At 48.4% G+C, this 15,000-nt stretch overlaps 2 protein-coding genes across 2 annotated transcripts in view; one reads left to right on the forward strand and one right to left on the reverse strand.

Moving 5' to 3' along the window:
* snd1 (staphylococcal nuclease and tudor domain containing 1) overlaps positions 1-15,000 on the reverse strand; it is a 150,525-nt gene that overhangs the window by 67,792 nt on the left and 67,733 nt on the right. The gene's annotated exons all lie outside the window — the stretch shown is intronic.
* On the forward strand, positions 9,964-12,817 carry lrrc4.1 (leucine rich repeat containing 4.1). The gene is given in 12 exon segments (XM_068717406.1): positions 9,964-10,057; positions 10,060-10,308; positions 10,311-10,532; positions 10,535-10,914; positions 10,916-10,984; positions 10,986-11,385; positions 11,388-11,567; positions 11,570-11,778; positions 11,780-11,834; positions 11,837-12,031; positions 12,034-12,267; positions 12,270-12,817. Coding segments are annotated over 12 exon segments (2,835 nt in total).

Genomic DNA, 15,000 nt, shown 5'->3' on the forward strand with positions numbered 1-15,000 from the left:
AAATCCCCAAAAGCTACGCAGAGTGCGAACGCGCAAAAAGGGGATTACAGGCAAAAAAAAAAAAAAAAAAAAATATGAGCGTAGTGCGGAAGTGCGTCTCAGATTGGCCTCTGCGTTAGCGAGCCCCCCCCCTCCCATTCTAGATCATTTCTTAATGATGATTCTTAATATTCGATATAGCGGCGTTACTGTCAGGTGGACGCCACCGACGCCCACGTTTCCCCTCTTGCGTCTTCACCCACGCATGTCGGCGTGCGTAGCGCTGCTTCGGAGAACTCCATCGACATCCTACCCTCGGCCGTCCTGAGCGACTGTAAGCGGACTGCGTGGGAGGACTGCCTCTGAGAGAATGGACTGCTGTGTTATTGACTTCAATTTAGAAAGTGCTGCATGCTGCATGCTGCTTCCCCCCCCCCTTCCTTCCTTCCTTTCATAGCCTGGGACCCTTGCTGGCCCTCAGCCGCAGTCGACGATATCCGTGATTGCAGCGCTACAAAAAGATAAAAAAAAACAACACAAGGTCACAGGGCTAGGAGTTAAAGGGGGGGGGGGGGGCTTCTTCACTTGACCCATATCCCTTTTCCATTTCACGTGGCTCTTTCCTTTACCTTTTCCTTTCCTTTTTCCTCACATTACTTCCTACCTCGAGTCCACGGTCGCCTAGCAATAATGTAGACATCCACTCGGGTGTCTGTTTCTCAGCCCTCAGCCCTCTCCCTCTCCTCCACTGTCACCTGCCCGCTCGGCTGGACAGCTCTGCGGAGTGTCGTATTGTTGGGAGGCTGCAGGAACGCTCGACGCCGGGCTGGCTGCGCTCGCAGATTAGACACACTTAGCTCGGCTTTCTCAAATCCCCCCCCCCCAGTGTGGGGAGAGTGACGGAGGCAGAGGAAAAAATATATATATATTACACAGGTAAAAAAATAAATAAATAACCGGCTGGGAGGTGAGTACTCGCATTAGAGGAATGGACACACACAAAAAAAAATGCATCTCCAGTACACACACACACACACACACACACACACACACACACACACACACACACACACACACACACCACACACACACACACACACACACACACACAGCACCGCTTCTCAAGAGAAATGTTGATGTCACGACAAACACCCGTCCTAACGTCCTACTACGCTCACATTGGGGAGAAGATGGCTCCTTTGAACACAGATAAGGCGGACAGGCAACTATCGGTAATGGAATCCAAACTGTACGCATATTAGAGAGAAAAAAAAAACAAAAACGCTCGCGTTAGAAAACCTGTTCTCAATACGCCGTGGCGTCCGCTAAGGGTATCTGGCGCGCGGCGAAATACACAGCGAGATAGACGAAATGGCTTACGGACACACAAACGTGGTGGTGGTGGTGGTGGTGGAAGCAAAGATTGTTGGCAAGCACACACAGAACCCTCTATCTATCTGCTGGACAGGTGGATTTGAAAAGATGAAAAGCCGTTTGGTTCTTCTCTCCCCATCCCTGGGTGTGTGTGTGTGTGTGTGTGTGTGTGTGTGTGTGTGTGTGTGTGTGTGCGCGCGCAGTAACGGGCCTCTCAGTGTGGCTAATCCTCCGCTATATGGAGCTTGATGGAGATTCTGGGCTTAACGGCTTCAGAGAAATAACACGGTTAAGAAGGTAATTGTGGCTGTGATTTTTTTTTTTTTTTTTTTAGGGAGGACAGCTGAAGGTCAGGGCATCACAGTGGGAGATGAAAAGAAAGGTTGGTCACTTTGGAGTGTGTCAAATGAGCGGGGTTCAGTCAATGCACCGCTCCCGGAGGTGGCATGGTGGTTAAAGATGGTGGATTCGTGTCGATATCTCAGGAGATATGGAGTTAACAAGCAAACGGGAGCTTTTTTTTTTTTTTGTAGCGCTGCAGGTTTGATCCAATAACCTTTCAGAGCTGTCATTGAATAAAGCCTACAGGAGAAAGCTAGACAACAGCACCATTATCAAGGAAAACACAGGAAAAAAAAGCATTTGTTAGTACGCACAATAGATCACAATCCCTTTTTGATCCGATAAAAACTAAGTGAACCGAGACAAGTGGAGGCAATGTAAAAGCCCCAAAAAATGGGTCTAATGACACACGGTGTTGCAGAGTAACAACTCACTAGTTAAGCATTTTGTTTTTGACCGAGCCGGGGGCACATGAAAGCAAAAGGAGGAGAGGGGGGGGGGGAGGGGAGGCACTGAATGAAGACGGCATCTTTGCGCCGAAGGACCTAAAAGTCGAGAAGATTTAGCTGCTCTCTCAGCGGTGAATTACTATGTTTTTACCTTCACATTGCTCTGAGGAAAAGAGACATCCATTTCCTACGGCCTGGCAGTTGGCAAGGCAACATTGTGATGAACGCACATGCAGAGGACGCTCCATGAATCCCAATGAGGCCAGCTGACCAATGACGTGGCCAGGGCCAGACGCGGGGAGCATTAGCATACGCCGAGTTCAGTATAAATCACTATATCACACGCTCGGCACAATGATATACAGCTATACCGTATTCTTAATGAAAAAAATGACACTTTCAAAATAAATGTGGGCGTAATTGGTAAAAGGGAGGTTTTTTTTTAAAATGTGATTTTTATCAGGCTAAACCCAAAATGTCCGAACAGGCATGAGGTATCTCCTCCTATCTAGCTATCTTGGCTCATGCTGATTGGGTTAACAGCGCTAACCTACTTGTATCTTTCTTCTGCTTCCAGCTAACACGGCGCTAGGGCTAATCCCCGCTCTGGCAGCCCGTATGAACACAGCTCGACATAAATAAAGCCCATTAGTCTGGAGACAATGGCTGCTAGCGGAGCTCAAATACTGAATAACACAGGATCAAAAAAAAAAAAAACACGAAAAAAAACCACTCATCTTTTACTGTGTGCCTTCGGTTGCCTTGACCTGATGCCGCCTTTATTTGAGAGAGAGAGAGAGAGAGAGAGAGAGAGAGAGAGAGAAGAGAGAGAGAGAGAGAGAGAGAGAGAGAGAGAGAGAGAGCGCACACACACACTGTCGCACGTACAAAAACATATTGCCGTATGAGCAAACACAATTGACTTGTGACTGCCTGCAAAATGTTGGAGCAGAGGAGAAGTAGTAAGAAGTAGAAATTAAGAGAAGGGGGAGTGTGGGGAAATGACACAAAGAGGGAGGACAGAGTTAGAAAAGAAGGGAAAAAAAAGGAGCGAAAGAGGGACACAGCAAGAACGAGTAGGGAAGAATAGAAATTGGGGGGATAGGAAAAAAAGAAACGGGGAAAGAACAAAGGCAGTGGAACAAAAAATGCAAGGAGGAGGAGAGGGAAAGAGAAAAAAACAAAGAAATGGGGCAAGGGACAAGTTGAGAATAGGGAGAGTTTAAGAAAAGACTAAAAAAGAAAAACAGACAACTAGACAATGGCAGGCATATGAAAAGGAAGTCTGGTAAGTTACAGGGTCAACGACTCATGACCAGAGTCTCGATTTAAACCATGTTTATTGCTTTATGGACGGGGTAACCCGTCTAAATAAAAGTGCTATTTAAATGCATTGATTGAAATGAATGTCCAATGCTCAAAGTGTTATCAATATGTGTATGCTGTATATATATATATATATATATATATATATATATATATATATATATATATATATATATGCATGCTGTATTGAGCGGAGGCCGAACAAGGTCAGTGAAAGCAGGACTGAGCAGGTAACGGGATGAAAGGAAACAACCTGGGCATACGGAAGCCACTATAAACCCTATTGGCCATTATAATCTCTTGATACGCTGGCATATGATTGGTGTCTGTGTGTATGTGTGCCAGTGTGTGTGTGTGTGTGTGTGTGTGTGTGTGTGTGATGAGAAATGTGATAAACAGAAAAAAATCCCTACCGAGCAGTTTAAGCCTTTACTGGGACACTGATAGCAGTGTGTCTGTGTGTGTGTGTGTGTGTGTGTGTGTGTGTGTGTCTGTGTCACTGTGGGTGTGTGTGTGTGTGTGTGAGACTGTGTGTGTGTGTGTGTGTGTGTGTGTGTGTGTGTTTGTGTGTTGTGTGTGTGTGTGTGTGTGATGTGTGTGTGTGTGTGAGAGATACATAATCTCCTGCAGAATTAATTCCTGGAAATTGAAATGAAAATGGGAAAGGAAGTGTCTAGAAGCGGGTCGATTACCTCAAGGTCAGCATTGGTTGGTGTGTGTGTGTGTGTGTGTGTGTGTGTGTGTGTGTGTGTGTGTGTGTGTGTGTGTGTGTGAGAGATTGTGTTGTACGGTGACCTGGAAGGATCGTTTGACGTTAACATTGCGTCAGGGTGGACACTGGTATGCATTCGGCCACCGGGACATTACTGGACACTTAGAGGACACGCTCACAAGTATGCAAAAAAAAAAAAGAAAAGAAAAGAAGTGTGTAATAGCTCTCAAAGCACAAGACAAGCCCAAAAATAGTGTGCCTCTTGTCTCCTTGAAAACAAAATCTCTCTCTCTCTCTGTGTGTGTGTGTGTGTGTGTGTGTGTGTGTGTGTGTGTGTGTCTCTCACAACGCACACAAACAGAAAAACCATATGCGGATCGCCCGAGGGCCTATACTGTAAATCCTTGATCCCGGCATTGGCAGAGGCAACGACATTATCATTAGATCTATCATTCAACGGCACACTCCTCAACTCTGATCGTCATTGCTGTTATGCTATGTACTGCAGGGCCAGTCACCCAAATGGAACTACCGACACACACACACACACACACACACACACACACACGCGCACACGCACACGCACACACGCACACACGGACCCAGGCTGCTGACCTACATGTGACTGGCCGCAGCCCAGATTCGCCAGCACTCACCCCGGGGGGATGGGCTCTGTAATGTTTGCACATACCCCTCGAACACGCACCGAACTAGGTCTTGCTGTACCTCCCCCCCTCCCCCCCGAACTACACCCAGTGCCCTTCTGGCCTGATGCATATGGGGGGGGGGGGGGGGGGTCACACAGCAGGAGCATGTGGCTGGCATGAAAGCGTGAAGGTCCCACATTTCTGACAGCTCATCAGGCCACGAGCGGTCAGCGAGTCCTGGGAGTGAGGCCTGACAACACTCTTCCTGTCGAGCAAGTGCTTCTACTGGCTTAATGGAAACCTAGAAAGACACTCAAAGTTAATCTGTTCAGCCCGGGTTCAACATTTCTTTGCATTGACCTGAAACACCAAGTCAGATTCAGCTCGGAACAAAAAAAAAAAAAAAAAAAAAAAAAAAAAAAAAAGGGCCAGTAGCTTGGCGAAGGCTTTTCTGGTTTCCCCTCTTTGCCATGGTTTGAGGAATGCCATGCTGGACCTTGGGAAACCCTTCCTCTGATCACAGAGTTTGGCTGACCATCAAGCGGGTGTCGGCCATTTCCCGGGCCAGGATCAAACTACAAAGCGAGCGGTTGACCACTTTTGGTCAGCGGAGCATCACAGAGCTTGGCGGGCCATGACCCCGGTGCTCCATCAGCAGTGAGAAAGCAGAGTGTCCACTGACAAGAGGGGGGGGGGAATAAATAAAAAAAAATTGAGTGAGAATAGAAAAGACGGGGGAAATGGGAGAAATAGACGGGGCGAGAGCCAAGAGGAGAGAGCTGTCCCGGCAGCGATGGTCAGGTTACGGGTCAACGGGTGATTTTTGGTTAGATAGTAGTCTGGGATGTACTGTGCACAACCTGCACTCATTCTGGGTCACTTGCTCATCAAATGGTGGCACACACACACACCTACAGGCACCATCTGACACACACACACACACACACACACACACACACACACACACACACACACACACACACACACACAGCACACACACACACACACACAGTAAAGCCAGCGCACCGCTCCATGTTGTGTCATCAATAAATCGCACAGAGAACAACAAAGCCCTCATTTGCAGTTGGCCTGACCGACAACAGATCAATGCAATGTTGACGTTTGAGCGGCGCATTTGTCGCGCACGCCCTGCGTTTGTGTTTGTAACCCGCTTATGAACGCCCGCTTGAATCTACGCCCTGCATTAGCTCGTGTTTCAGAGAGAACGCAGCGGCGGCGGCGAGGGGGGGGGGGGGGGGGGGGGGGGGGGATTCAGCACACCTCCGATGGCCGCGGTGCTAGGGAATCCCTGTGGTAAGGAAAGGAAATAGCCTTTCCGACTTGACAAAGGACCCCCCCCCCACCTGCTACCTCACCGTTGTCTCACATGTGCTTCATTGAAGCCCATTCGTATTCAACTGCAGTGAAGTCAAGGAGAAAGTGTGTGTGTGTGTGTGTGTGTGTGTGTGTGTGTGTGTGTGTGTGTGTGTGTGTGTGTGTGTGTGTGTGTACGTATAATATAGGAGTTGGCTCTATACTCCTGTGCCGGTGGGAATAACGTACTGCGCTACAGGCAGTGTGACCTTTTTGAGCTCGCTCTCTCTCTCTCTCTCTCTCTCTCTCTCTCTCTCTCTCTCTCTCTCTCTCTCTCTCTCTCTCTCTCTCTCTCTCTCTCTCTCTCTCTCTCTCTCTCTCTCTCTCTCTCTCTCTCTCTCTCTCTCTCTCTCTCTCTCTCTCTCTCTCTCTCTCTCTCTCTCTCTCTCAACTAGCAGCACTGTCACAGCTAGCTTTACCGAGCATCAATTACCCACACTGCCTCCTGGTTTAATGGACATGAGGCTGGTACAAATCATTGGCGATAGGTGGGGGTGATGGGACAGTAGGGTGCGTTGGTTTTCGCCTCTTCTCCTGCGGCACGGAAGGTAAAGCACAGTCTTGTTTTCTCCCGTTCGCCTTCCTGAACATGACTTTATGGCCGCGTGCTTCCTGAAGCGACGGTTTGTGCTCAAATTGAGGGTTAAGGCCGGCCTGTTTAGAGCGCTCTAACTACCTGCAAAGGCATGCGTGATGAAAGGATCACGCTGCACTCGCTTTCCGTCACGGCTTTCCTCTCTAATATAACGGTATTAATACAGTAACCTAATCAACTTCTTACAGTCTAAACCCATGAGTTCCATTGCACGGATATGGCTTAAATCGCACTTAATGCCCCGACAACTTGTAGGAGATTGTATATAAAGAGATGAAGCAGAGTGACACCGTGATGGACGAAGAGAGAGTGAGCCGTGAGAAGGAAAAGACAGCGAGGAGGGTGAGGGTGGAGTGGGTGGAGTGGGGGGAGTTAATGCACAAGACACACTGCATCAAACAAAGCACTACTCCAAGCAGGATGCGTCAGCAGTCCATTCATGTTGCTTTATTTTACACTGAAGAGAAAAAAAAAACGAAAAAAAAAGAGGGAGAGAGCAAGGGGAGGTAAAGAGAGTCAAAGATAGATAGAGAGAGAGAGAGAGAGAGAGAGAGAGAGAATAGAGAGAGGAGGCGTCATGAGAGAGACAGGGAGGGAGAGGGAGAGAAACCGTGTCCCATCTGCCTGCTGTTGCCACCACAGCAATGCTGGAAATATTTGCCAGACTTTGTTGGAATGGCTGAATTAGTGCCGGGGAGGAGTGGGTTAAAAATATGGTTGCTGTGGGACGCCACTGTCCGTCTCTGCCTTTCGCTCGGACAGCCCGTCTATTCCTCTAAGCCACACAAAGCCCTCAGAAAGCCACGGAACAAGAGACCGTGAGCATTAAAAAGAAAAAGAAAAAAAAAAAGAAAGAAGAAGAAGAAGAAGAAGCGGAGGACAGCAGAGAGCAAAAATGGTTTTTGAAGAGGTAGATCTCTAAAAAGGTCTGAGTGCTTTGAGCTCATCCAACTACCTCAGGACACTGCAGAGAGAGAGCAGGAGGGAGGCAGGGGAGAGAGAGAGAGAGAGAGAGAGAGAGAGACGAGAGAGAGAGAGAGAGAGAAGAGAGAGAGAGAGAGAGATATCCAAGCCGGCGCAAGCTCTCTCTTTTGCTGCTACAACGGATCCTTTCCACATCGACGCTACTGTTAACGTCACGCCTGTAAGCCGTGCGCTCGCCCGGCGCTCGCCTTACTCCCGGTCTTGCTCCTCTCTCCCCAGCCGGACGCTGCATCAGAGAGGGGGTGCTGATCACCACGAGGAGAGGAGGGAGAGAGAGAGAGAGAGAGAGAGAGAGAGAGAGACGAGAGAGACGAGAGAGACGAGAGAGAGAGAGAGAGAGAGAGAGAGAGAAAAAAAAAAAAAGAACTGGAGAAAACAAGAAGAAAAAAGAAACAAGCCGGAGAGAGAGGAAGGAGAAACTGCGCACCAACCCCTCCTCCCTCTAACCCAACCTCGATCAACCCAGCTACAACACCCCCACTCCTCCCGGCACCCCCTTCCATCCCCCACTCCCCCCCCCCCCCTGAAGAAATTGACGGATTATTGGGCAAGTGCAAGGGAGGCAGGCTGCAGCTGCTGCTGTGTGTGCTTCACTACTGCTGCTGTGTGCTTCGCGGGGATGGTGTGTGTGCGCGCGTTTGCGATCGCTCTGCTTTCCGCCACTGCTGCTGCCGCCGGCCGCCGAGGCTAGAGCGTGTGGCTAGTCAAGAGGAGAGGGGAGAAGCGGCTAATGAAGCCCGTGTGAGTCGCGGTATTCTTTTCAACCCCCGCCGAGCACTCCTGGAGGAAGGAGAAGAAGAAGAAGAAAAAAAAGAAAGAAAAATCAAGTGGACACGACGCCACATTGAAAGGGGGAGCAAAGGCAAAGAGAGAGAGAGAGAGAGAGAGAGAGAGAGAGAGAGAGAGAGAGAGAGAGAGGGGAGAGAGAGAGAGAGAGAAAGAGAGAGAGAACGGCTGTCAGACTGACCAACCGACCAACTGATTGACCACTAAAAAGTGAACAGAGGAATACAGAGAGGAGGGGGGTCTGCTTTTTTTTTTTTTCTTCCCCTGGCTTGTCAACCTCACCTCCAACCATCGCAAAACAAAAAAAAGCACCGAACATTTGAGAGGACTGTGGAATTTTCATTCAACCTTCTTCAATCCTATCCCCCCCCCCACCCACCTACATCCCTCTTTTTTTTTTTGTCCTTTTCCGTCTTGGCTTTTTGGTGCACAAAAAAAACAAAAAAAAAACATAATTGTGCGTGTGTGTTTTGCATTGTCGCCTGTGCTATGGAGACCTGGGTAAGGTGTCTAGCAGGGGGATCAACTGTCGGATTCCAAGGACAAGCGAGAGAAGAGGAGCCGACAGCGAGAAGCGAGCAAGGGAGAGCACTGCTGCTTTCGGAGCCTGACTGGATTCCTATCTGCAGGTTTTTTTTTTCTTCTTCTTTCTTTTTTTTTTTTCTTAACAACAAACAAAGGGAGGGGAAAAAAAACCCAACAACACTCACAAAAGGGCCTTTTCGAACCTTTCTCTTGGACGTGTGGATTTACAAAAGGGCTCGTCGTGGTTAAGCTCTTTGGCATTGGTACCCTTTTTGACAGAGCAAAGATAAAAAAAAAAAGGCTTTATTTGCTGCTCTTGGATATACATACACCTGGTGTGAATACCACAGCTCTTTCTGATTGCAAACAGGAGGGAAACTATTGTATCACAGTTCAAGGACCTGTAATAATAACTTGAGGTAGGTGTCTAGTGTTTCAACCCCTCTTTGCATCAATTTGTAACCCTCCCTGTCTGTCTTGTAATACGGCTTTTGGTTGGTTAATTTATCATCATGTCTTACTCATACACACGTTTCAGAAAAGCCAGCCCTCTCTCTACCCCCCCTCCTCCTTCTACCCATGAGCACAGTTAAAAACATTGCTTCATCGAGGACAGGTCAAGCCCTCTTCCCCCTTAGCGAGCGGCCAAAAATCCACATCCTCTCCCTTGTCCTCTTCAGTTCCCTTGACTTCTTTGCTCTGGTCACCGTAAACACTACAACCAGCCAACCAGCTACTTTCCCTGATCCCCCAAAGCCCCCCCCCCCACCCCCCCCCCCCCTCCCCCCAAACACCACCCCCAAACACCCCAACACCCCCTCCCCCTCCCCCTCCCCCCCAGATGATGCTGAATTATGAACGTGCCACATCATGAGTCTCCTGGGGCGGGTAGCTGTGCATCGTGCCAGGAAAGCCGCCCTGCTCTGTGTAGTCTTCCTGATGGCGCAAGCGTGGAGCAGCGCCTCCCCGGCCTTGCGGGGGCGGCGGTGTCTCAGGGACCTCAGGGCTGTCCGCCGCAATGTTCCTGTAGTAATCAGCAGGGGAAGGTGGTGTGCACTCGTCGCGGCCTCACCCGCGTGCCCCCCGGCATTCCTGCCAACACGCGACACCTCAATCTGATGGAAAACGCCATCGAGGCGGTGCAGGCTGACTCCTTCCGCCACCTGCACCACCTTGAGGTGCTCCAGCTGGGGCGAAATGCCATACGGCAGATTGAGGGGGCGCGTTTAATGGACTCACCAGTCTCAACACACTGGAGCTCTTTGACAACCGGTTGACGGTGGTGCCCAGTGGGGCCTTTGAGTACCTGTCCAAACTAAGAGAACTGTGGCTGAGGAACAACCCCATTGAGAGTATCCCCTCCTACGCCTTCAACCGGGTGCCCTCCCTCATGCGACTGGACCTGGGAGAGTTACGGAAACTGGAGTACATCTCTGAAGGAGCTTTGAGGGCCTACAAAACCTCAAGTACCTCAATCTGGGCATGTGCAACATAAGGGGTGATATGCCAAACCTAAGTCCCCTCAAGGGCCTGGAGGAGCTGGAGATCTCTGAAAATCACTTCCCAGAGATAAAGCCAGGCTCTTTCAAAGGCCTGCGCTCACTGAAAAAGCTATGGGTGATGAACTCTCAAATCACAGTGATAGAGCGCAATGGTTTTGATGACCTATCTTCATTGGTGGAGCTTAATCTGGCCCACAACAATCTGAGCGCTGTGCCACATGATCTGTTCTCCCCGCTCAGGTACCTGGTGGAGCTCCATCTCCACCATAATCCTTGGAACTGTGGCTGTGAGGCTGTATGGTTAGCCCGCTGGCTAAGGGGAGTACATCCCTACCAACTCAACTTGCTGTGGACGTTGTCACTCACCTGTCAGCATGAGAGGGCGACAGACTGGTCGAGGTGGACCGAGGAGAGGGTGCTGCAACCCAATGTTCTGCACCATTCATTGCCGACGCACCAAGGGACCTGAACATTTCAGCAGGGAGAGTGGCTGAGATTCGTTGCCGCACGGCCTCAATGTCTTCAGTGCGCTGGCTCCTGCCCAATGGGACTATCCTGACACATGCCTCCAATCACCCGAGAATATCGATCCTGAATGACGGCACCCTTAATTTCTCAAATGTCTTGGCTGTAGACACGGGCACTTATACCTGCATGGTGTCCAATGCAGCGGGGAACTCCAACGCCTCGGCCTACCTCAATGTGAGTGCAGCCGAGCTCAACACGTCCAACTTGAGTTACTTCACTACGGTGACTGTGGAGGTCTTGGGGCCAACCACTGAGATGCCCAAACAAGAACCACCTCGACTACAGCTGCTGCAGCGGGGGCTGGAGGAGGAGGGGTAGGCCTAGGGACAACAACTACAACGGCCTCCCCTTCCGTCTTTCAGCCAGTCTTCATCTCCACACCAACTGTGCTGCTGCAAAGCACCAACAGCCCTGCAGGGGTAGCTAAGACATCTGTGGCGCCAGGACTCCAAGTGCCAGTGGCAAACCAGGGAGGTCCGGCCCTAGCCTGGATGAAGTGATGAAGACCACTAAGATCATAATAGGTTGCTTTGTAGCAGTGACACTGATGGCTGCGGTCATGCTCATCGCCTTCTACATGTTGAGAAAGCGCCACCAGCAGAGGAGCACGGTGGCGGCTGCTCGGACTGTGGAGATTATCCAGGTGGACGAGGAAGGACCTTCCTCCGCCGGCGTCTGCGGCTCAAGAGACGGCGCTCACGTTGCCTGAAATCCGGACCACAACAGCATACACAAACTGGACTTTATCAGCCACAAGACCGACTACAGCTTTCACAAACCCAAGGTTGAATACAAACCCCAGCCTGACTTTACCCTTCATAAGCCGAAGGCCGAGTATACCACATACAAGCCAAATATGGACTACAGCGGCCACAAGTACATCCCAGATTACAACACTCACAAATCTACACAGATTTTAGCCTTCACAGACCAAAGCCTGACTACAGCCCGTTTAGGCAGGACTACAGCACTCACAAACCTAAAGCAGAGTACAGCCCATTCAAACCAGATTTTGGCACTCACCCAAAAATAAAAACAGACTACAGCCCGTTCAAACCAGATTACGGCACTCATCCTAGGCAGAAAACGGACCTCAGCCCATTTAAACGAGATTACAGCACCCAACCAAAACCTAAACATGACTACAGCCATTAAAATCGGACTACAACACGCAGCATAAACCTAAGGCTGAATACAGTCCATTCAAGCCCGACTTTGGCACTCATCCAAGACCTAAACCTGAATACAGCCCATTTAAACCCGACTACAGCACTCAACCCAAACCCAAAACAGACTACAATGCCCAGAGATCTAAAACGGACAGTACCTACAAACCCAGGGACCCTTACTCCTCCCATGTGACTGGAACCGAGTACAGCGCCTTCAAGCCCGACTTCAGTCCCCACAAACCGGATTACAGCGCCTTCAAGTCTGACTTCAGTCCACACACTCAGAGACCTAAACTTGATTACAGCCCCCATAAAGCAGACTACAGTCCCCATAAAATGGACTACAGCACTATGAAGCCTAAATATAACACCTATAAACCGACCGGCCATGGGGCTAAATGGACAGACAACAATGTTGGGAACTCTTTGCCTCGAACCTTGCCCAGCACCATCACAGCAATGCGGCTGAGCCCTATGTCGTTAAAAACTCACACCAAGTAGAAGGTGCAGGAGACTCAGATTTAAAAAAACAAAGATCACCCCCAAAAGGCTCCACTCCTTCCCCTAGGTTCCTAGGTTCCTAGCTCCGCTCACCACCACCACCACCTCCCCCCACCCCCCGCCATTTCCTCATAAACTCATGCAATAGAATGCACAACGAAAAAAGGACAGGAACTACTTTTTTGTACAGAGTGCAAACCTAAAAAGACTGATGATTTCTTGTTGTACATGCTTATAAATAAATATATATATGGACAAATTGAAACTACCATGGGCTGGTGATAGAGAAACATATATTAAAAAGAATTGAAACTATTTTCTAACTTGTAACTTCTATTTAAAACAATGAGTTGTTTAAGATGCTGTCTTGACTTTGACAAATGAGGGTAGTGTTGTTTTAAAAAGGGGGCATTCTGTGTGATTTTTACACCATGCTACAGAGAATGCAGTGACGAGAAAAAAAAATATTTATACCGAGAAGACTTTCTTTAACAAAAACCGAAAAAAAGGTCAGTGTCGATCTTTACAGGTTTATCTTGTAAAAGCACCAAGAATTTGTACTGTGCCAAATGTTATAAATGCAATAAAAAGGATTTTTGGAAGAAAAAAAAAAAAAAAAAGAAGAAGTTATTAGAGAGAGATGTTTTTTTTCTTCTTCGTTTCTTCTCCTGGTGTATACTGTAACGATCAGCCAAATGCTTTAGACACTGCAGCAAGACGCTGCAGCTATACTTTTAACCCTAAGAGTGCTGAATGACTCAGGCAGAATGAATCACAGTGCAGAAGTGGATGGTGTTTGTTTTTTCTTAATCTCTCTCTCACACCTCCTATTAGCATGTTCTTTACATGTAACAGAAGAGCTTGTTCCGTTCCTATTTTTACACCACCGAGTGTCACGGTGCTTCGTCAAGGTGTGGCTGAAGAGGAGTGTCATTTTCCGAAGTTCTGTGAACGCTCTTAAGACGTTAAAAGACGGAGCAACGGTGTGTCCACAGACGAGCACAACGGTGCTACCGTAACGTCTAACGCTAACTGAAATGCTCATTGCGTAACGCTGTTCAACGACGCAAACCGATTGTGTTGCCTAAAGTACAAAGTGGTATTATTAATCATGTGACTAATGAGAGAAAACGGTGATAAATTAAGGTGAAGTACTGTTTGGGTGTTAAGACTGTCTTGCACTTTGCCAAAAAATATAGATCCTCATTTCACTTTCCATTGCATTGCCAGCTGTTGTGCCTTCATCAATCAGTAAGGGGGCTTTTTTTTTATGGTGACAAATGCATTTGGGTCTTGCTGTTAAACTGCATTTTTCTTCTTCAAGAATATCACCCCTCTCAATCATTATGCAGCCCGACGACCCTCTGCCTAACAGAGAAAGATGGCATACAGCATGCAGGGTGGTTAGTACGCATGTATCAGACAGGTGAGCCGGTTGGTTTTTTTCGGGGAAAACCACGGTGAGTGGGTTTCAAGACAAAGCTGTGTTGTGGCAACTGTAACTTTTTACTGGGGATAGCGATAAAAAAAAAAAAAAAAAAAAAAGATTGAATGATAGAAAATAAAAAATAAAAAAGGTGGTGTGAACTACCATGGGAGCACATATCAGCTAAAAACAGAACAACATGTTGTGAGTGGGCAACATGTGGGTGAGAGATGACAAAGAGAATACTACAACAGAACTCCATGGGAGTGACTGCAAGCTGCGTGGAGCATAATCATCACATCCAACACATACTACCTTCTCATTAAGCCTTATGAAGCTGTACAGTCTGAAACATGAATTTAAAAAAAAAAAAATGCAATAAGTAGCCTCTAGAGATGTGTGACGTTATCAGATCTACAGTCGGCTTTAGCCTTCTAGTGGCGTAGTCGACCACTAGGCCACAGGAACAACAATATCGGGGGTTCTAACAGTTGAGATGGAGAAACTAAAAGAGGACAATGTTTCAATACGAGAGAGGTCGACACGGCGCAGCACAAAAATAGCGCCGCAGTTAGCTGAGAGCTTGTGATGTACTTAACCTGTAGTAGAGGCTGTCAGAAGAGGAGAATGATATGTGCGTTTGTGGGGGCAACAGTCCAGCGGAAAATGAAGGAGCGTGTAAAATAGATAAGAGTAAGAGATGGAGGCTGAAGAGGACAGCTGAAGAGGGTGAGAGAGCATTTCGTGAAGAGGGGTTTTTTTTTTTTTTTTTTACATTTCG

The sequence above is a fragment of the Cebidichthys violaceus genome, unplaced genomic scaffold, assembly GCF_023349555.1.
Source record: "Cebidichthys violaceus isolate CVI_PGR_0920_01 unplaced genomic scaffold, fCebVio1.0.p SCAF_21, whole genome shotgun sequence".
Classification (NCBI taxonomy): Eukaryota; Metazoa; Chordata; class Actinopteri; order Perciformes; family Stichaeidae; genus Cebidichthys; species Cebidichthys violaceus.